This window comes from Solenopsis invicta, chromosome 5, assembly GCF_016802725.1.
Source record: "Solenopsis invicta isolate M01_SB chromosome 5, UNIL_Sinv_3.0, whole genome shotgun sequence".
Lineage (NCBI taxonomy): Eukaryota > Metazoa > Arthropoda > Insecta > Hymenoptera > Formicidae > Solenopsis > Solenopsis invicta.
This window is the reverse complement of record NC_052668.1, coordinates 25,652,781-25,676,164: the sequence shown is the minus strand read 5'-3', so window position 1 is coordinate 25,676,164 and position 23,384 is coordinate 25,652,781. Positions and strand designations below refer to the sequence as shown.

At 31.4% G+C, this 23,384-nt stretch overlaps 3 protein-coding genes across 4 annotated transcripts in view; 1 reads left to right on the top strand and 2 right to left on the bottom strand.

Moving 5' to 3' along the window:
* Window positions 1–23,384, bottom strand: part of LOC105195374 — a 70,268-nt gene that overhangs the window by 6,333 nt on the left and 40,551 nt on the right. The gene's annotated exons all lie outside the window — the stretch shown is intronic.
* Window positions 7,663–20,149, top strand: LOC105195283 (alkaline phosphatase 4). 2 transcript variants are annotated; one of them, XM_026130891.2, is made up of 9 exons: window positions 7,665–7,955; window positions 10,982–11,082; window positions 12,040–12,260; window positions 12,892–13,084; window positions 15,946–16,112; window positions 16,641–16,952; window positions 18,000–18,423; window positions 19,224–19,414; window positions 19,934–20,149. In XM_026130891.2, exons 2-9 carry the CDS (start codon window positions 10,998–11,000, stop codon window positions 19,940–19,942), a joined length of 1,602 nt encoding a protein of 533 aa, XP_025986676.1. In that variant the 5' UTR covers window positions 7,665–7,955; window positions 10,982–10,997; the 3' UTR covers window positions 19,943–20,149. The 2 variants fall into 2 exon arrangements, with proteins under 2 accessions (XP_025986675.1, XP_025986676.1); XM_026130890.2 differs by having other exon boundaries at window positions 7,663–7,955; window positions 19,224–20,149.
* LOC105195284 (hypothetical protein) lies at window positions 20,105–23,055 on the bottom strand. The gene is made up of 2 exons (XM_011160657.2): window positions 22,843–23,055; window positions 20,105–22,251 (listed from the first exon to the last, which is right to left on the bottom strand). Exon 2 carries the CDS (start codon window positions 22,241–22,243, stop codon window positions 20,744–20,746), a length of 1,500 nt encoding a protein of 499 aa, XP_011158959.1. The 5' UTR covers window positions 22,244–22,251; window positions 22,843–23,055; the 3' UTR covers window positions 20,105–20,743.

The following is a 23,384-nucleotide window of genomic DNA, read 5'->3' as shown; positions in this document are numbered from 1 at the left end:
CTCTCTGGTTATAGAAAAAAAACCGGCAAGGCTGCTCTCCGACTTTATGAATTAGCGCTTGCTCTTCTTATCATTATAAAATACTTTTCCGTTGAAAAATCACAATCAGAATCTTTAAAAAAGTAAAAAAAAGAAAAATAAACTTATTATTTTATAGAACAAATTCTGTCATACTCTTCGTGAATTATTTTTGTAATTAAAAAATCGAGAAACAAAACGTTTACATAAATATGAAAATCAGGATCGAATAGTAACTATTATAGTTAAAAAATTGATTTAATTAATTTTAAATCATTTACCTTTTAATTTTAACAAATTATTTTTTAAATACATAAACTTTAATTTATTAATTTTTTCCTAAGTTAAAAATTTATCTATGTGAAACAAAAAATTGTAAAAGAAAAGTATATGCGCACATAAAGAAACAAAATTTTTTTATTATTTTATGTATAAATTAATTTACAAATAAAATATTAAATTTGTGTAATGATCCATATTATAATTAAGGACTCAGCACAAATTACATATTTCAATTTTCAGTTTAACACTTCTTTACCTAAGTACTCCATTTCAAATGCCGATTGACTCTCAGACTGTGATTAGGTTGATGAAATAAGAGAATAACGTTAATTGAAAATTAGTTAGCCAAAATGTACAACTTTTTTTAATAAATATAAATGCTTTGAGTAATCTAATTTTAAAAACTTTTGTGAATTACTTATTTCATATAAATAATTATTTCCAAAATTAACTTTTAATTTAAGTTAATTTTATGTTAACGTAACTTTTAACTAAATTTATTTTATAAGCTGTTAGCTTTAGCTTAATTTAATTTAAAAAATATATTTTTTTACCAACTTTGATTAAAATTTTTTTACATAAGTATATCAAAATTTTCAAAATTTGCACTTAACTCAACCGATAAATAATCTAACTATAAGATTTAGATTGATTGAAACTGCCTCGAATAATAAATAAAATCAAGAACTGTTTACGTTTTTAATATTATTTATATTATAAATGTTTTGATCTTTTATTAGATCACAATCTTTCTCAATACCACACATAATTCAATAATTTTGTGCAAATAATTTGATTATTTCATAACATAATAAAAAAATATAAAATATTTTGTAAAATCGCAACATGTTATAAAATAGAAACGCATAAAATATCATTTGTTACAACACAATTATTGAACAATTCAGTCTCAACAGGGTATAAAGACAGTTTCCTTGAAATCCGGAAATACACAATGATTTCGGAGCACTTAGATTGATAAGCAGACTCTCGGTACAAGTTCTGAAATTACTGATCCGTCTTTAAAAAAATCTTTGACAATGATTAATAGGTTTGGTATCAAAAGCGATATGGTGGCACATAGAAAAATACGGAATTAGCAAGAAATCAAAGAAAAAATGTAGAACCCTGAAAATAATTATAACAAATGATGATTTATCATGTGCGTTGCGTTTTAAGAATTATTTGATATTCTTTTATTATAATACAAAATGATCAAATTAGTATTTATACGTTGAATTATTTACACAAATTGATTGAATTATATATAACCCTGAAGAAAACCATTGAGAAAGAAAAAAGATCGAAACATTTGTTATAACATAAATAATATTTCAACTATAAACAGCCTATTTTTATTTATAATTCAAGGCACTTTCAACTGGTTTAGCTCTTAGAGCCTAGTTAGATTATTTATTTATTAAAATTTCTTCAAATTGAGCCTTTCAGACAATTGCTTAATAATCATAATAATTGTTTTAACTTAATTAATTTCATTATTTAAATTAATACAAATTTTTTAAAGTGATTATTTCTTCATATTATCAAATACAAATTGATTAATGCTGTTTACCACTTTATAACATTATTTCTAAGAAGTTAGCTTTTGTTGCATCAACCAGATAATTAGCGACTTGGAAAGCTACGCGATTGTCTGCAACCTTGTACTCTAATGTTCTCTAAGTTCTGCAAATACAGCATCTGGTAGCAACTAGATTAACAGACGCGCAATATGTTATTACTTATCGCTTTGCTCCAATAATGAGTAGAAATTGTAATACCACTTGTAGCCGTGATAATCAGTCACCGATCACGGTAGTATTATCTCAGAAACGTGCTTCACCGCATAATCACGTGCTCCGCTCGCACGATTCACGCTCGAGAGACACGCACGGATTGCATAGCTCACCTGCCTCACGTGTCGATAGCTACGGCCAATCGCGATGCACGAGCTGCGAATCACACCTTTGAATCATTCGAGACCGTGAGCTTGCCATTGGACGACGAAATTTTACATTTCTACATCGTTCCCTAAATACTACAAATACAACATTTGACGCTAATAGAATCTCGTTGCGCCAACTACAATACCTGTTTACATGAGGCTCTGTCACTTCATAAGCCCACCGTTGCACAATTTGATGAAACGTGCGTCATTAACATTTTACGATGATCGACATAGTCTTGAGAAAGCATTCTAATCTAAGCTCTAATACATTTTCAAACTTTTCAAGCAGAATCTTACACTTTTTAATTTATTTCTATTTCTTATTTAACTTTTTATATAACAGAAAGTGTTATATAATACCATCACATCGTCGTCATCTGTGTGGCTATTTGGCGTCTCTTTTTTATATGATTTACATCAAGTATTTAAATGCGCGGTTAGGAAAAAGAAAATCTTCCTCAAGCAATACCTCAATAATATACGCACAAAAAAAGTTTAGTATCAAACCAACAATTCATCGTTGATTTGATATGAAGGTTTTTCTGTGCGCTTTCGATACAAATCCAGAAATACGACTACAAGCTATATTAATCCAATTGCAATTAACTTGTCGGAATAAATCATGCGCGAATTTATACAAATACAACATTTTTCTTTCTTTAGTCACTGAATGGAATGCAATTTAATATTAGTTACGCGTATTCTGAATCAAACAATTAATTCACTGAATTTGTAGACGCAACAGCGAATGTGGAATTTTTATGTAATGCTAAAACGAGACAGACACACGAGGAAACTTCTTTAAATTAGCATAATTTAAATAAGTGAAATAATAAACGGCAAGAAGGAAGTTACAAAAAAACCAGATTTACTGTGCTTGGGGAAAGTAAAATAAACGTTATTTTTTAAAAGTTAAAATTAAAGTTGTGCTAAGTTAAAGTTACGTGATATGACAGCAGCACATAAAAAAAAATGAGGGATTTAAATCGGGGATAAGCATGACTCGTGATCGCTACATGTATTGATGGTACATAGGTCACGTTTCGATATTAAAAATATATAAAAATATAGAACATATATGTTATAAAAATGCTTTATTAGCAAAAATATCAGACGTGACGATCGTGCATTTGCGAACGTGTTCGAGATGGCTTGCCCCACTCAGCGAATCGTCGTGCAAGCGCACATTAAATTTTTCTTTGCACCTATTATATTTGCACCTACGATATTTTCGCTACTAAACGTAGCATTTTTATAACATAGTTTATTTTTAAAGGCGAAACATGAAATACACATACATGCTATCAATATGTATAACGTAGCGATTAGGATTGTCAGTGTTTCGCCAACCGCGTCGGTAGCAACGCGTTTCGTGAATAATAACTGCGACGTCTCGCGTTTCCTCGATTTCAACTCATTGTCAATTTTTTATGTGTTTCCATCGCGTGACGTAATTTTAACTAGCACCAAATTGCTCATCTTGAAACCTGTAAGAAATGTCATCTGTTTTACTTTCCCAGTAAACGCAGTAAAAACACTTAGGCCTTTTAAAACTCTTATAGGCCTTTTAAGACTCTTATTTTTGAAACAAAAATAAGTTTTTTATTATTAGTGATTATAGAACAATACGAATATCACATATAGAGATATGATTGATAAGATTATTTAACAATTTTATAAATCAATTTTTTATTTGATAAATATGTTTTGCACCTTAATTTCATCATTGATATATCGAATTAATATAAGTGTATGTTTACACTCACCGAATGTGACACAAGGGTATGAATAATCAGTCACGTTGGCCTTAATAATACTGTCCCTGTCGCAATCTCTGAAATGAAAATATTGTATATATTTTTCTTTAATTAATTAAATAACTGTGACAGGTATCAAATTGATATTGTTATCAACATTCAAAAAGAACAATCGTCAAGTGGCATTGATATTTCATCTCGTTCTAATAAATGATACAACCGATTTTAAACTATTATCTTGAATCAAATTTAAAAAAAATAAATAATTCAACGTATAAACGACGCAGCTTATATTATCTATTTCTGGCATTGATATATAACAAAATGGAGGAGGATAATATTATGGTTACTTATTTACATTTTATATAATAACTTTATTAATAATCAATACTTTAAATTGAAAACTTAATTTAATTATTGTAATGTCACCAAACTGTTCTTCAATAAATTCAATAGATTCAAAGTCGTGGCATAGTTATTGTATTAAATATTATTTGTAAAAATGTAGCAATTACGTAGTCTGAAAATTTCGTACAGTAAAAAATTATTCGAGAAATTGCACATACTCAATTTTTACTTGTTTCATTCTACGAGATTTAGAGAGCAATGGATCGAAGAAGAAGAGCAAATGATAACATAACCTACATGAATACATTACCAAAAATTGATTTTAATTAAAAAACACAATGTTTTGTTGTAAAATTATATATTTATTCAAAATAAAGAGCAAACATTGCGGGAATGTACATATACATAAGCTTTCTACAGATAGACTGCAGTATTGAGGATATATAATACAGATAATGTAAACCATAGATTAGCAGTAATTAATACATGTAATGTATGTTATCATTAGTAAAACTGCAAACTTATTGACTACTTCAAAATTATGACTTTAAAAAAGAGACCTGTTGAAACATCAATATAAACGCATAAAAGCCTACATTAGCAAAATCCCATGTTATTATTTAATTCGTTTAATTCGAAATGTGTACTGTCATGTGTATGTACACAAAAAATTAAATAACAAAAAAAAATACTCAAATGTACACATACATTTGTGTGATAATATGCAAGTTTAAAAAGAATAAAACAGAATACAATTGTGACACGGAGCACTATTATGTAACAGCGATTTTTTTTCAAAACTCAGCACGACATTGACACATTCAAAAGAAAAGCGTTACAAAGAAAGTTACTTTGACGGAGTTTCAGAAGTCTGTGAAAAAAAAATGATGACGGCGGGAGTAATATAAAGAAATCCAATCACAGACGAAAAATTTGTTTTTCAGTTTATAGTTTTGTTTATAGTTTATTACAGTTTTGCAAAGTTTGAAAAGTTATTTAACATTATAATTATATTAATGCAAGATTCGTATCACTGTCTACGTGAAGTTAAGTGGCAAAGGTATTTTTGGAGCAATATGTGACAGTAATTCTTGGGATACATTGTAATATGTTTATTTTTATCACTTTTATTTCACGGCACATGTTTGACTTTATCAAACATAATCAAAAAATATCACTTTTATTTACTCTTTTATCATTATTTTCTATGGATTAGTCAAGCACGGTTTGATACAGAGAAAAAAGACGAATAGAGTTCATAATAAAGACAAGATGAGAAAATCCATAAAAGCAATAAAAATGACACATAGAAAAAAAAGATAATTAGAAAAAAAGATTTTTTTTTCAGAAAGGCATTTTGATATTATATTTTAATCTTTTAATATTTCATTTTAATATATTTTATCCAGATTTAGACAAAAAGTTCATAATATAGTGCTTGATACTATCTCGTTATATTAATAATTTTTTTATACTTAGAATGTGTTTGTACATCTGTCGATAAAAGCATTATTTTTAATATTAGAACATAAAAAAATTAATTTTTTTGTTTTATATTATGTCTTTAAATGTATTAGAAAGATTTTTTCTAGCTTTGTAACTAATCCAACCTTAGACCTGTCACATACTGCTCCAGACATGTCACTTGGTGCCTCATACATGGAACAGTATGTAACAAATGGAATACTATGCGATGATAGCTATTTCTCAATTGTTTGCAAAGATTAAAATTTGAAAAAATTACCAGTTGTTCCTGTTAAAAGGGGAACTTATTCCTTTAATAAGAATTCAAATATTCTTTTACATTAAAAAAAAAGGAGCAAAAGAAAAATTCTGTCACAATGTGCCCCACCTTTTCCTATGTAATTTTTTTTCAAGATAATTCAAATGTACCTTAAAAAAATTTTAAAACACTCGAAAGTAAAAGTGCCTTATAATAAATATCGACTATTATGTATTAGCATATTAACACCACTACATAACGGCAGGCTACTAAACAAAAATAATTCCATAAGTAATTACTAAAATTCCTCACCTAACAATAGAGATAATAAAAATGTTTATAATATCTGCACGGCCCAATACCACTTTGTCCTCCTTTATCTATTATTAACAACAAGAATTACTAATAAAAAATTAATGTAATTGAAAAAATTTCTTACGGCATGGCATATGAATTCTTTTATTAGGAAGTGTTATTAACACTGCATGAATACTTAAATAAAAAATTAATTCCTGTAAGCATATCAATAATATGTTTTAACAGGTGTAGAGAGAATTTGAATGTTAAGGAAAAGTCATAAAGAGTCAACGGAAATATACAATAATGATAATATGAATAATGTTTTTTCTTGAGAAATATGATCAGAAATAGATACAATAATAGATGCGATGCGTCAATAGATTTATATCAGTATTTTACATTAAGGAAACGACGATATTACGTCAACATTATGCATTCGTGGAACGTGTTATTTAACGATTACATAGCGTTTCATATCAAGTGCCTTTTCTTAGCAAAAATACTCGAAATCCAAGCCGCACTTCTGGCCATTTGTATTTCTTTTTTAATATCTGAAGTTTAGATTATTATTAGAATGTTTCGTATTACAGCTACAAATAAAAATTTAAAAATTTCAGATTATTAGAAAGTTTCATATTATAATATGAAATATTTATCATAGTTAAAAAATAACATCACAGAATGATCTCGTATTTTTTCAATTAACCTTAATATGAAGATATCGTGTCGGTTTTATTCGCATTATCTCGATACTAATTCACTATAGTACAACCAATAAAAAGACAAAGTTCAGAGATACCTTTTTCGCACTTTGTCTTTTCTTTTATTTAATGAATATAAGAAAAACTTAGATTGCGACCAAGTTACATGTTCACCTACATGTATTAAGATCTCTATTTGGATACTACACGAGTCCAAAACTGTCGAGTGTAACTTTGCTAAATTTTATTATATCGCTTAAAATTATGATAGAAATGGAAAGATTAGCAGCATCGTCGAAACAAAGAAAGATGCCCCATGTTTTCTGGACATTACACAAGAATGAATCCGTAACGATAATATAAGACAAAATAGCAGGGAACCAGTCAATTGCGGTCGGATTAGCACTGTATACGAGGGGATCTCTCCTCCCTCCTTCTCCTCTTCCTCTCCCTCTCCCCCTTTCCACACGCAGAATCCGCATGGCCTGTGTCCCTTGCACACTTCGCCACCTCGTGCCGCCACGGCCTTTGAAACGCTATATAAAGTGACAAAGTTGGCTCACTGGCGGGCACGCTCCGGTATCCTCACATCGGCTTTAAACTCGCGCTTTCCGGTCGCATCGCGCAATTCGAAAAGAAATCAGACGTGCATTTTGTCACGGGTACTATCGGTGGCCGATCGATCGGAGAAGTGGCGAAGTGATTACGCGACGCGATTTAAAGGACGCCGCTCGCTGTGCCGCACGCTTCATTCCCGAGGATGTCACGTTTCAAGACGCGCGTTGCCGAGTCATCGTTGAATTGACGTATCGACAGGTCCAATCGAATTGACACCGTCGCGGTGCCACGCCGTATCCCAAGTTCTCCGCATATCTAAGGTAAGTGGTAACTTAGTTTTGCCATTTGCCGCGTGCGAGATTAAAGCAGCATCTCGGGGTGCACGTGAGAAGATTCGAACAATCAGCTTGGAAGAGGCGCAACGATAGAAACTGGGTCGGCGAGCGACCCCGTTCGTATGCACACGTTAATATCGTCAATGTGTATCGTACGTCCTATTCAAATAACGTTCGGAAGAATTGTTAATTAATCGCGTAACAGGTAAAAATAATTAGCCGCAAATTTTACCGAATTATTACAAACTATTAACAGCGGATATTTAAAAAAATAGAGCGCTAACTATGTAGCCCAAACTGACGAAAATAGCGATTATTGTTAGAGCATTTATTTCTATTTAAATGAGGCTCAATGCACTTTTTTTTAAATATTCTAAAATTTATTTTTAAAAAAAGAAAACTTAATGTAAAAAATTAATATTAAAAAATAAAAATTATCTTGAGTATTAAATAATAATTAAATACCTAAGTATGATAATTATAGTAAGATATTTCAACGTACATACACACGCATGCACCCACGCTCGCACGCATACACAATACTGAGAAAAATGATGCGATTATATTAACAAAACCTGTTTGATTGAGGTTTCTGGTAAAATCAAGCAGAATTTCTAGTTGATCTTCTAATCTTATAATAGAACTCTGGTTATCATAATTAGAACGTTTAATAAATTTTCAAACAATTGTATCGGTTGAATCTACCAGATTTTTAAATGATGTAAAAAAACGCTTTTCCAGTGACACACACACACACATACACGTGCATATACACATACTACTGTTTAATGCTCAAGTGTATAAAAATAATATACAAAATCTCATCTGTCTCCTTTTTAATTCGTTAGCAAATAACTGCCTCAAGTAGTATTATTTCGAAATATCGCGTATAAGATAAAGACAACCGTATCTCATCGTCAGCGTGTAATTATACTCATGTCGTAACCAAATAATTTTCAAACGAAATAATAACAAAGGTAGTTATACAATAATTGTCGCGCTTAAAAACAAAGAAATACAAACAGAATCATTGCGCGAACATTACTTGCACACGCTTATGTAAACGTGAGAAAAGCGCACAAGTAGAATCGCACAAAGCCAATGGAGCCAGGACTCCCCGATATAAGTAGGATACATTTGACATTATAGTAATTGTATTAGCTTGGTAACTGACTCCTAGTGCAGTTCCCCTTTGACACGTATGATGGTCGTTTAATGCAAAGCTAATGGCGCGTCAAATTAGGAACAGCTGATCGCGTCGAGTGAGCCACGATTTATGCTGGCTCAGTAAGGTAAAAGACTACATTGCTGACAATGTCCGCATTATTGTGAATCAGCATTTAAATACTTTTCAAAATGTAAAAAACTTACATGTTACATTATTTTGTTGAATTTTAATAGAATTCTTAACAAATTTAATTATTGCTATAACGATTAACGGATAGTGGAAGTCAATCTATTAATTAGAAAAAAAACTTGAAAAATTTATTTTTCTTCTAGATTATTTTTATTAGTACAATAGATAAAAAAATATTTAACTATAAAAATAATTGATTATAAGCAAAATTTAAACAGTAAATCTAATTAAAGCGCATTTTTCTAAAGGTAAATGTAGTAAAATTGAGCAAAAAATAGAATAAATAAATTATGAACTTCATAATATAGAGATTAATACCAATAACATATTTATTTTTCTTTTTGCAATTGTCTTAATACTGTCCACAGTATTGCGGATATCAATCACAGAAGTAATAGCACTTTAATGGCCATAGATATAACCATTTTATTTCTATATCTCTCACGTAATGCATTTATTGCTGTAGAATGTTAAGATTTCTAATATTCTTGTGCTGTCTTTTATATTTTAAAAGAAAAGAAAAGATTTCTGATTCTTTCCAAAACACTTTCGACATAACAGTTGGAAGACTTATTCCTATTTTTAAAGTAGATCTCATCTTTCACGCAGTGTCACAAAGTCCTGAAAATATTTCAAAGATAGAGCAATATCGAAAAAAAAATGTACAAAAATTTCTGGCTAAAATTTTAGGATTTGAAAGATGCATGATAATACTAATGATTTGATCTTAAAGAGCAGTTTAAAAATTATATGGAGATTATCCACATTTTAATGAAATTATTTGATTTTTTTTACACATGATCTTCCTAGTCATTCTACTAGACTAGTTCAAATTACCATTTAGTTCCAATTAAACAAGTTTTTTTAAAAGCGCATAAAGATAAAAATGAATGTATGTTGAATAATAATGTAATTTACAAAATACACTGCAAAGATTGCGGTACTAATTATGTAGGACAGAAAAAGACATCGGTACAAGAATAGAACATAAAAGTAATATAAGATTGGACGATTCTAAATATTCATATAAAAAAATACACAAACATACAATTAATTGGAATAACAATAGAATTCTTGGTTCAAGATCAAATTATAAAAAAAAATTAGTTTCTGAAATGTTACATGTCAAAAAGCAAAAGAATAGAATAAATACTTCAAAAGACAGTGATTATTTTGATGATTCTTATTTTTATTTGTTTGATATTTTTTTATTTACTTGGCTTAATTTTTATTCTTACTGATCTATTATTCGACATACATTGATATTTATATTAACAACTTTGTTAGTTTGTTTCACGAACATTGATAACAATCAAAAGTATTGTCAGTATAGTTGTGTAACATCTCACTTATTTACTTATCAGTATTGCTTTTATATAATTTTATGCTATAATTATATAATATATAATTAAAAGTGCAATAATAAACACACATGTAACAATAAATAACACTAAAATGTTATTGAAATTATGAATTAACCATTCTGCTAAAGTTCTTAGCTTTTCGCTTGTCAGTACAATAATTCCATTAACAGATTTGAGTTATTGATACAATTTGCATGAAATAAAGTTTTTTTATCACTAATTGTAAGATATAAAAAAGTAAGTCGTTTCTTTAAATGATAACGATGGATTATTTATGTAACATGTTGCAGAGAAAAAACATTCACAATGAAGCTCTACATTCTATTACTTTGCATCGTAGCGGTTCTACGAGATTCCGAAACGCTACGTAAAGGATCCACGGATTATGAAGGTTTGCTATAAGCATATTATAAAATAATTGACATACACAATCGAATTAGGTCTTCCAAAATTCTCAAGTAAACACCATAAACACAAGTCCCAAATTTCACGCTTTAAAAAAATGCACAATTATGATGTTGATAATTATATGTACATAAATTTTAAATACGCAGTATAAAAAACTGCAAAAAGCATTCTCAAAAATATAAGTGCACCTTATTCGTTGATTTATTTCTAAAAGAAAGCAGATTGCTTTGACATTCAAATTCCATTTACATAAATTTGGTCTTATAATAGAAAGTAGATAAAATAATCGTGGTATGTACGAAGTTCACTTTTCATTGATTGTTATCGAGATCGTGCTTGAAGTTTATACGCTCCGATATTAAATACCAATCTATTTATACGTCGTAAGAGCAAATTATCAATGTAGAAAGATATCTCACAAAATGGCTTTTGTGAATACAAAACATAGACAACGACAATATTATTTTGATTTCCAAATTTTATTCTTCAATGTTCCAAAAAATTAATTAACACACTGCACAAACGTCAACAAATTTAATTTATATTCTTTAATGTCGTTAATGCTAATCAAATTTCACTTTATCTCTTTCTTTATATAGATAAGAATACATTTTAGATTATAAATTCTCAAACGAAAGAAAAGATCATCATGTGACATCAAAATGACTTTAACATTAGAACTTAACCGTTCTAAAATAATTATTAAAATTCATTTTTCGAGTAATCACGAATCATTTTGATGTCATTTTGACTTATTCTACTTGGGAATCTATAAGATACCGACATTATAGTCGGGGATACTTTTAATTATTCCCTCAAGCACCTTTTCAATCTTTTTCAAACTCGAATTAAATTCAAAACCGAATCCGTCCTATCCGTCCTATCACGATCAATCTATAATATTCCTTGGCAACGAAGCGAAATTCTGATCTCTCATCAGATATGTCCTTCTGGCTGAAGTCCGGCCAAGAGACCCTGCACAGGATCCTAACGGAACAGAACAACGAGAGCCGTGCCAAAAACGTAATCATCTTCATCGGGGACGGTATGGGCCTGTCTACCATCACGTCCGGCCGAATCTACATAGGTCAGCTCCACGGTCACAGCGGTGAAGAATACCAACTCGCGTTCGAGAAGTTCCCGAACGCCGCCCTCGCCAAGGTAAACATTTAAATTGCATCGATCGTGCCTTCAATCTCGAGAGCGGTCTCGTGAGAGAGGCGCGACGATATTGGGAAATCCCGTCACGTTAAGCCACTTAATTCCGCGTCTTTGATAAGGACGCCGCGTCTATCCTCGATAAGAAAATACGACAAACGCGATGCCCGCATTATAATTAACGTCCTCCGTCGATCTTTCCATTGCCAAATTTCGGATTGCACAATTCGTTAACTTATCTCGACATTAATATGATGCAATTAATTTATTTATCATGCTACACCGGAAACGATAATGTTATATTGGCTCTAATGATATTGATAAAATTTCGTACTTCAAAACATTCGATATATAATACATATATTCCAATAAAGTATGAAAGATTACATCTTTAAATCGACTCTCGTTATTGAAATTATATCACGCGTTAAATATAAACTCACAAAATTGCCCGCTGATAACAATGCTACTATGTCGATTTCCAAATTTTATTTTCCAAGAAATTAAGCACAAAGGTCTAAAACTTAGTTTGTCACTTAATGTTATTAACCTTGGTAGAATTTCAGTTTTATCTGTCTCTCCATATATATAACGTAGATAAAACTACAATCTCATAATTATCACGCTTTTGTAGACTTACAATGTAGACAAGCAAGTACCGGATTCCGCGGGGACGGCTACTGCCATATTTTCTGGTGTGAAAACTAAATATAGACTTATTGGATTGGATGGCAGGGCTGAGACAAGCAAGTGCGACCCAAAAATCAACGAATTAAGCAAAGTTACGACAGTAGCCGATTGGGCACAGCAATCCGGCATGGACACTGGTGAGAGCTATAATCTTTAAAGTTTATCATATCTTCTTGCCCTATTAACCTTAAAAGATTCAAGATCTGCCGACCTATTTTAGTTTTACATAAATAATTTTTCAAGATTGTCTTATTTTACATTTAGCTTCGTTAAAAATGTATCGGATATACAATCCCTGCAAAGTAAATAAAATTTGGGAATGTGTTTAATATTTAACACTTTAAATAAACTATATACATATGAGAGTTGTATGAATAAGATTACATTTTTATTTATTACATATTATTATAGTTTATTTATTCTATTTGTTATTAAAATTATTTTTAAATTATTTAATATTTAAAAAAATTTTTTTCGCTCTACATTAACCAACTAGGCAAAACGCAATTCAAATTAAAACAACAGTCAATACTTGAACTCAACTCAAAATTGGTAAAAACTTTTTTTTATATTTATTCTCTCTTCCATTATTATAACAAACGTTTCGGGCGTTACTTGTTTTTCTTCAGTATAATCCAATAAACTAATATCCTTTCATAATTAATTTCTTACCCCTTCCAATTATTAACTTATATCTCGTTAAAAAACGGAAATCAGTTCTGTCAACATTTCTTTCAACGTTTTGTCATCTGGATTCTTTGAGATGTTAGACGAAAAATAACAATAATTCCAAGAGACTTCTATTCTATCAAATTTGACTAACATATGTTCTCGATATGTTTTATGCGGAATAATTGTGTTAACTTATTGGTCATGGCTTCTTATGATTTAGTAATATTATAAATCTTAGTAATATTATAAAACCAATTCTTTTGAATTTCGTTGAGTATTGAGTGTTATTTTAAGTTAAATTAAATTTTTTTTACAACATTTAGAAAAATTTCAATTTGATATAATTATTTAAGATAATTTGCACGGTTTTATTATTTGTTTAGTTATTTCGTAAATAAATAAATTTTATTTATTATACAGTACTCTGTATTCCAATGAAACTTTACATAAATCATGTTGAATATTTAAAGTACTTAAATAAAAAAAAGTCAGATTTTTTTATTATTTTTTATTTTATTATTAATAATATTAGAGGTTTTATATATATATATATATATATATATATATATATTTACTTTTTATTTAAATAATTTTTTATCCAAATAGAAAATCTCTCTCTTTCTCTCTCGCCGCCAAATTTTTTCTACTACTTTCAAGTACAACATAAAACAATCTATATTTTTTTCATAATTTTCTTAATGTTTTGAAAAATGTCCTATACATCCTTAAGTAAGAAAGTATTTTAAGGAAGTTTTTAAAGATTGAATATTTCGTTTGAATTATAAGCAATCATACCGGGAGAAAACTAATTAAGAACTCGATTGTGATAATAGAGTTGTCATTAATTACCGTTTGAAACTCTATTCTGATCAATTTCGAATAGAGAGTCATAACTCGTGTAACACGGCGAGATCATACCTTGACACAGATTTTAGATTCAAGTATTTTAAACATTCTTTGAAAGTAAATCAGGAAAAAACCGATATCTCATGCATCGCCGATTGTTGTCGATTAAACTAATCGTTAACCAAGCAAACGTTTTTTACACGGTGCAATATTGAGATAACAAATCTATCAATCTTTATCAATGATATGTAAGCTTACGAAGCCAAATTTAATTGTACGCATAATCATATGGACTGCTAAAAACATGCTATTAATATTTTAGTTTATTTTCGTAAATTTGCTTGTCAATACATAAAATTTATTTATTTTATATGCGTGTGTAGCACAAGTAACAATTTCACTTATAATAAAGCACTTTGTATTTAGTTACAATTCTAAATAAAGAATAAGAATTGAAATATTACTAATAATTCCAACTTAATTTGACAAAAAAAATTTATATATATTTGATACTAACTTGTTTCTCCAGCGTAATGAAATTAATATTTATTCTATTTTTATATAAATAATCATTTTTCAAAGACTTAAAAACGCGCTTGTGCTGAGAGCGTATGAAATTTGATTTGAGAAAGTTTTTTTTTTTAATTTTATTATTAAAGATATTTTTAGAAACGACACTTGAATACAAATATTGTACTCATACAATTATGAGTATCAATTCTGTCGAGAACACGTGTCACGCGTGATCGGCTACTTCACCTATTAACATAAGTGTTGGTACTGAGTGGACCTCGTTAAAGTCATACACAGTGAAAGTATACTCAATAAACCAGAAGGTCATAAGCCGACCTTCCACCGTGTCGCGGACAATCGGTCAGTCGTGACTGATTTCTACTTTGACAAAATAATGGAAGCTTTTTACATGACTCGATTAGTATTTCACGCATTCGTTTTGTACCTTAACCTTCGCTAGTGGCCATTTTTTATTCATTACGTTGCTTCGTGCAAATAAATCATCAGCATACAATCAGCGTATGCACATTAACATTAAATTGCTTACAAATTGCAATGTAATATACACTGAAAAAATGTTGATAATTTGACTAAAATTTTCAACTGGATTAAATTTCTTCAATTCAAGTAATTATGTTTTTTTAAGTTAAATATATAAATGTTTAAATTAAAAGTCAAGTATTTTATGTATTTGAGTTAAATACATAAATACTTAAAACTGAAAAAATTTAATCAAGTTGAAAAATGTACTCAATGAAACAATCTTTTTTCTTAAGATAATAAGCATACTTTATATCTCAGATATCTTTTATTTTATATCAGATATTATTTTATTATAGCATTACATCGTGTCATTTAGAATCCAAATCTAGTAAATTACTAAAGCTTTAATCCCAATCATTATCGTTACTGCTCAGAAGACCAATAAGCGAATTTCAGGAGTAATTTGTGCGCGATTAATTAACAGGATTTGTTACCACCACCCGTATCACCCATGCCACTCCGGCGGGACTTTACGCGCACATTAATCATCGAGATTGGGAATGCGATAGCGCAGTACCGAAGAATCAACAATTTTGCGTCAAAGACATCGCGAAACAACTCGTTGAGGATAAACCAGGAAATCAGTTTAAGGTAATCACGTTTCTACAATTTTCACATACGTAAAGATCAATATGAAGATAATTCTAAATCTAGCAAATTAATGGCAAATCGAAATTGTGTAATTGATATGCGATAAAGCATGACAATGTAATAATAAAAATTATCGTCGAAAACAATGATTATTTGTCATTATAAATTATTAAAAAGATTGACTATGTGAAATACAGTATAACTATCCCAGCAAACATCAAATTACAATTATGTAATTGTTAGTTATAATTTCCTCAATAATATCTCAATAATATAACCATTATATAACGAATGTGTTATCTTAATGAGATCGTAGATCTTAAAATAATTCTTAAAACGTAGATCTTAAAAAAATACTAGAAAACCGAGTAAGCAAACTTGTTTGCAGCAAATATCAAATCTATTAGTTACAATTTTCTACTCAACAATATTAATGTTACATAACGAGTGTGTTATTCTTATTGTCTAAAATAATCAAAATTTGGTATTACAATTTAAATCTAATATTGAATCCATGTCTGGTGAAAGGTTATCTTGGGTGGCGGAGCACAACAAATGGGCTTGAAGATGAACTCGAGTGACTCCAACTCCTGCCTGCGATCTGATGGCAGAAACTTAGTGAAGGAATGGCAAGAGAAACATCCCAAGGGAAAGGCCGTCACCAACATGCAAGACCTCATGTCTATCGACATAAGCAACACATCGCACATCCTCGGTGTTTTCTCGCCTGGCCACATGCCCTTTCACTCCGTAAAGACTGACGAGACACCCTCGCTAGCGAATATGACGACGCAAGCTATAAAATTGCTGAAGAAAAACAAAAATGGATTTCTGCTAATGGTCAGTAACACTGTTCAGCAAAAATAATTCGCTTTCGATAAAAACAACGATAGTCGCTTTCCGTCGTTTATCGGATGTTGAATATAATTCCGTTCATTAAATTGCTCTACTTTGAATTTAAAAGTGTAAAAAAGTAATTAACACAATTTAAAAATATTTGATAAAACCTTAATAAGCTGATGTAAGTAGCAAATTTGATCTAATAGATCGCACTTTTATAGAAAAATACTATTGGACTCGTAAAAAAACTATTCAAAATTATTAAAAAATTATTTGAACTCAATATTACATATTGCTAGTTCCAAAACTTTTTTCACGAGTCAAATAGTATTATTTCATAAAAACGTATTAAACATGAATAACTTTTTAGCCAGAATCAACACATTTTTTAATGATCTGAAAATTTTAACATATTTAATTTTGATTCTCCAAATGCATATCATAAGACAAAATACACTAAGATATTCCTTGTTTAGAATTTTAACCACAAATTTCTGGAAACTATGACATAATACAGTAATTCAATGAGATATTCAGCGCCTGAAAAAAAAACTGTGAGAAACGTAACGTTTATTTCTGCACAAGTTTTTTGTTGGACAGTATAATCGTTGCTAAACGGCACTGAATATTTATAAGTATCAAATGTAAATCAGATTGCTACGCCAAACGGGCATTATACGATAACGTACACGATGAATATTAAAATGACATTAATAAAACGAAATCAAGACTACACATCAAGAAATTCTGACGGATACACGATGATGCGATTCCTATGCAAATTACGCGTTAATGACCATTTTCGTGTAATGCGTTCTTAACCATTTGTCCCTAGGCTTCATCTTCCCGGATACTCGTCGAGGTCGTGCCATTTGAGCGCATAATACTACGCATAATTCGAGAGTCTAGCAGTCTTGTTCTGATTTTAAAGTATCGTGAATAATTCAAAGCATCGAGAATAATTTAAAATTGGAATATTAACAGGAGAGAGAGTGAGACAGCTAAACTGATAGCTTCTCTTTTTCTAACTATTCTTTAATCTTTCAGGTCGAAAGTGGCAAAATCGATACGGCTCACCACGGTAATTGGGCGCAACTGGCAATGCGGGAGTTGTACGAGCTCGATGAGGCAGTTAAAGTGGCTCTAAGGCTGTTAAATATGAAGGAAACGTTAATCATCGTCACAGCTGATCACTCGCATTCATTTACGTTGAATGGATATCCCGAGAGAGGCCATGACATCCTAGGTTTCACCAAAAAAACTTCTGACCAACCAGCATACGAAACGCTCTCCTACGCTAACGGTCCGGGCTTCTTCTATCATCGAAGAAACGACAGCAACAACGTTAACGAGACCTGGAGAAGCGTCGAGGAGGATCCGAATCGTAACGAACCCTTTTACAGACACTTTGCTGGCAAATACCTCAAAGACGAGTCTCACGGCGGAGAAGATGTCGGGGTGTATGCCTCCGGTAATAAAACTATTTTCCTGATAAACTTCTGCTAATAATAATAATATTTATGCTGGTTAAAGAAAAAAGAAAAAAAAACAGTTTATATTATGAAAAAATTATATTTTCTCTGTCATAAAGCTTTTTTATACGTATTTATAATGTCACTAATCTAATTTTTAATTAATTTGATTAATGCGTCGCTTATAAGAAAAAAATGAAGAATGAAAAAAATGTCTTGAGATACTTTTCCTTGCGTTTTGAAAGTAAAAAATTAAGAATGTTTACTACTTATTTATAAAATATTAAAAAATTAATAAAAATTTTACAAATTGTTCTTACATATGTTCGAAAATTTATTAAAAAATCCGGAATCGATTTGAAATAATCAAAGTTATGAAAATTTTAGTTGGCAACAAATTTACTCGTAGCTTTATAAAAAACCTGTAATTCGATTTCGTTGATTTTAGTCTCAAACTGTACGTATAAATTTAACTTTTGACATTCTGACATAAGATTTTGATTCAGCGAGCTTTCCTGAGATGTCAATCTTTCTTCAACTTCAATTTGTTCTTTTTTGACATTTTAAATTTAAAAATTCTGATATTATATTTGTATTTAGCAATCTTGAAAATCTTAATATTAAAATTGTAACAAAAACCTAAGAACCTTTTTTTTTTATACAGTGATGACATAAAAATCTTATTTTCACCGTACGACAAAGCAGTTAAAAGTTCTTACTTTAAGGACTAAAAAATTAATGTCGCAGTGAAATTACATTTTAACTTATTTATTAACTTATTTTCTTATATCTTTCGCAGGTCCCTACTCGCACTTGTTCCGAGGTACTTTCGAGCAGAATTATATTGCTCATGCCGTGGCGTATGCGGCATGCTTGAAAGACTGGCCGTCTCATTGTGACAGCGCTTACCATCGTTACTTTTACGACGTCAATACGGTATCGCAAAACCTTAGGAAAAATTCATCCGGACAAGGCGCGGTACCGTCTGCGGTAATAATAACTTTCCTGATTACGGCGATCTTTATATGGCTGTGATAAAACGTTATGGCATTTTCTGTTCGTAGCCAGATAAATGATGATGCGCCGCGAAAAGAACTCACATTTCCAGTAATTGGTACAAATAATATTTAAGTACAAATAATATTTATTTAATAGACACCATTTCCTTATTCCTTTACCAAGGAATAACTCTAAATGCAGATCATGATATACGATACGCGATAAGATTTCTTTTGCGGTGCACACTTGCGGTCTTTATAATATACTAAACAAGTTGGGATCACAAATACCGTCACATCTGTTTTCTGTAATCTCTTTATATCATTTTCTGTTTTCTGCAATCTCTTTATATCATTTCTCATAGATGTAATTACACTTTGATGATATATTATTGTCTATAATTTTATTTATTGTGATGTCTAGAGCTCAGCAAATAATCGCGGTGTTTATATATCGCGAGTTTTATATTAACATAAGTAACACGATGATTTTTTTTTTGCATTATTACAGCAACGATGACGAATTTATTTTCAAACATGGAGAAACTCTTGGGCGGCATTATCCACATATTAACACAGGTTTACAGGATATCGAAATGATAGGAAAGTGTTAATAACCGTTACGTCTTCGTAACATAACACATTACCATGTTTCAGAAAAAAAAATAATATCACCGTTGAATTATCACGATAAAATTTTCTTTAATATTTTATAATGAGATTTTAACGAAATACAAGGATACGTAAAATAAGCTTCTGTAATTTAAAAAATCGTCCTTCGAAATATAAGAGAAATGGAATAATTTTATATTTTATGTACTTTAACACGTTACTTATATAAAATAAATATAAATCTATGTATATACTAGCGCAATGTATCAATATGTTTTGTTACAAACTGATAAAACATTTTCATTATAATATATGATTATAGATGGAATAAAGTTCCTCGTTATACTGTTTATAAACTTTATGTCATAATTATATAAATAAATATATAATGAAACAATGAATCATTTAATAGACTTTAATTATTAATTTAACCCAATTCAAAATAGGATTACGACATAATAACAAAAAGTGATTATATATTGTAGTACACATTAAATTTGGCAACTTACATTACAATATACAATCATTTTTTGTGTATTTTGATTGTTAGATTATATCTCTTTATAAATTTCACATACATTTGCATATAAAATAAAAATAGCGTTTAAAATTGCAAAAGATGTAAAAACAAACGTAAAATATTCTAGGAAGATATTTGTACGAAATTAAACGTAAAATAACTTAAAAAAATATCTCTTTTAAATTGTATTCATGATTTCCCTCTAACGATAGCAAGATAATAATTTTTATAGATAAGTGGCACCGTATCGTCACTGACGAAATTTCTATCGGGTTTGATCGAAGCGAATGAATTTCTTCGTGGCTCCAAAATCGTCTCTACATCAGCGATCGATTTTATCCTGAGCATCTCTCGAGGAATTTCCTGCTTCGTGTAAGACGTCACGCAAACGGGAACTTTCGTTTTACAGAATTCTCGTATCGTCTCCGGCCACGTGTCCTTGCCATCAAAACCAGTCTGCCGATAAAGACCCGGGTTGAAGAGACACACGAGATGCGGTTCTATAAACTGCTTGGAACGACAGAAATCGTGATAAAATTTTTTAGGATGGAACGAAACGTTTATTCGTCGACCGGACGATTTGCAAGTCGAGCAGATCTTCACAGCGGTCAACAGGTCTAACGGCACCTCTGGCAGACTTAGTTCCGGGCCAACGAACATCAACTTGAGACGCTTTAAATTTGGAAGGAGGTGCAGAAAGAGTTTCTCCCATACGTGCAGATTTACACACTCGAACTGAAACTCGGCGCCTATCACGTGAACCACGAGAGTATCAATGGTTTTCCAATTCTGACAAGAAATTTGCATGGAATATAAAGCTGTCAATGGAACAGACGATATATGTGAGAGACTGCAGTACGTGTAGGAATCCATATTGCAATAATATGTCGAGCGACCGTAAAGCTGTGCTATTAACAGATCAAAATTGTCCGGTAAATGAAGAGGCGTTTTCTGAAAGGTGTCCGGAATCTCGGGCACCGTGTAACCGTTTTTGTGCTGCATGAACAGAACCCTGCGGAAGACCTGAAAATCTCGACACCACTGTTCGTGCCTGCCGTCGTGATTCTCGCAGAATAAGCCGATTCCGCACGCCGGACAGCATTTCAGAACCTTCGAGAAGCAACGACACTCGCAACAAACGCGAGGATAAAGAAGAATCTCCTTTTCCCAGAGCTGAAGAGGCCTGTCCAAGCGACACTGCACCATCTCGATCAATGTCAGTCGATAAACGCGATAATCGTCCGCGCTGAGCTCCGACAGTGACGACAAGCCATCTCCGTTCGCGCAGACTTCGGTGAGAACTTTGCACAGGTCGCGATGTCTCGGCCGGTCCTGCTTCATGTGTTGGACGGTGCAGTAAGAAACCATGCCGCAAGATTCGCAGGCCTCCTTCGACCGTTCCATGCAGATCAGGCATAGGTTCGACACGAAGACAAAACGTGGCCAGAAGTTCAACTCGACAGTGTCCTCCTCGTCGCTCTCATCCGACGATCGTCGCTGCTGCATCGGGTGCACGAGTGGCAATTTCAAACGAGAGTAAACGTCGATCGCGGCTTCGGCAATAAGAGCTTCCTCTCTTTGTTCCGTCGTCTCTTTTCCGTCGGAATTCGATTTTTCTGCCACCTTGCTATCAATGCTAATTTTCTGATTGTCAAAGATCCTTTTCGGATTCCTTTTTCTGCGACCCATCGTCAAAACTAAAACAAACAAGAGGAAATGAATGCGTCGAACACACATTTCTACGACAAATAAATAAAATTAATTTGTTCTAACACAAAATTTGTACACAAAGTGAGATAAAAAATTGCTTGGCCAATTAAAAATAATTCTATGTGTTCTACAGCTATTGTGATTATGTAATGCACGGTGTTATACGTACGAGTATTTTGGCGATTCGAGCGCAAGCACATTGGTTCGCGATTGGTTACGTAACTGCATCCCGTCAAAGAACACGTGTAAACTATTATTTTAGGATATTACAAACGGAGATAACGCGTATTGTAATTAATAAACCGGGTATACTACAAACGCTAACAATTAAACCCGACCGCGATGGATTTTACCAGCGTTTAATGACCTATTCTATATCTATCGAAAAGAGAAGACAATTATCTCCCAATTTAGCACAGGGACAATTCAATTATAGATTACGCCATTATTGGAACGAGAATTCGTTCATTTGCAATTTCAAATGCATTACTAACATTACTACCTCCGCGTATATTAACGAAATATCAATCACAATAAAATAATAATTGACGTAATTATTTAAAATTTTAAATACGTACCTTCACAAGTTCTTCGCTTTTCAGAAATCACAATTGTTCAGTAACTTAAAACATGTTATGTGCACGAGCGCTGTGTAAATAACAGTACCACTGGGTAACTAAGATTATATTGATTTTGAAATTCCCTCGCAACTTAGAGAAGCGATCTAACGTCACGGTTTGATTCTCCCTCGACTGAAGACGACCCGTCTCTATCGCTCAAGGCTTTGCGAGGTATTATCAGGGCTGCGAGCACGTCGATGGGCACTATGCCTAGTCGCCCAGACATAAGGTATTTCAAGCACCGCGTACTGGCAATAAAATATTCGAAGACGAATAGCCAAACACGAGCGACGTTTAACTCTTCTCTCTCGCGAGAAAAAGAGAGCGAGATATATTTCGAAGCAACCGACACGTTGACTGACAAATAATAAACGGTAATGTAACTCTGTATTCCAATTTACAAGCACAATGCATTTAATACATCTAATATGAATAATAAGACTTTTGTATGCAAATATGCATGTGTATGTGAATGTGTGCGCCCTACGCCCCCAAGTTAT

What these genes read in the sequence shown, in the direction of transcription:
- LOC105195284 (XM_011160657.2), bottom strand. Translation starts at nt 22,243, where the DNA reads ATGGGTCGCAGAAAAAGGAATCCGAAAAGGATCTTTGACAATCAGAAA.
- LOC105195283 (XM_026130890.2), top strand. Translation starts at nt 10,998, where the DNA reads ATGAAGCTCTACATTCTATTACTTTGCATCGTAGCGGTTCTACGAGAT. An exon ending in AAAATGGATTTCTGCTAATG is followed by an intron (nt 16,953 to 17,999) that starts GTCAGTAACACT and finishes TTAATCTTTCAG; the next exon opens with GTCGAAAGTGGCAAAATCGA. An exon ending in TGTCGGGGTGTATGCCTCCG is followed by an intron (nt 18,424 to 19,223) that starts GTAATAAAACTA and finishes TATCTTTCGCAG; the next exon opens with GTCCCTACTCGCACTTGTTC.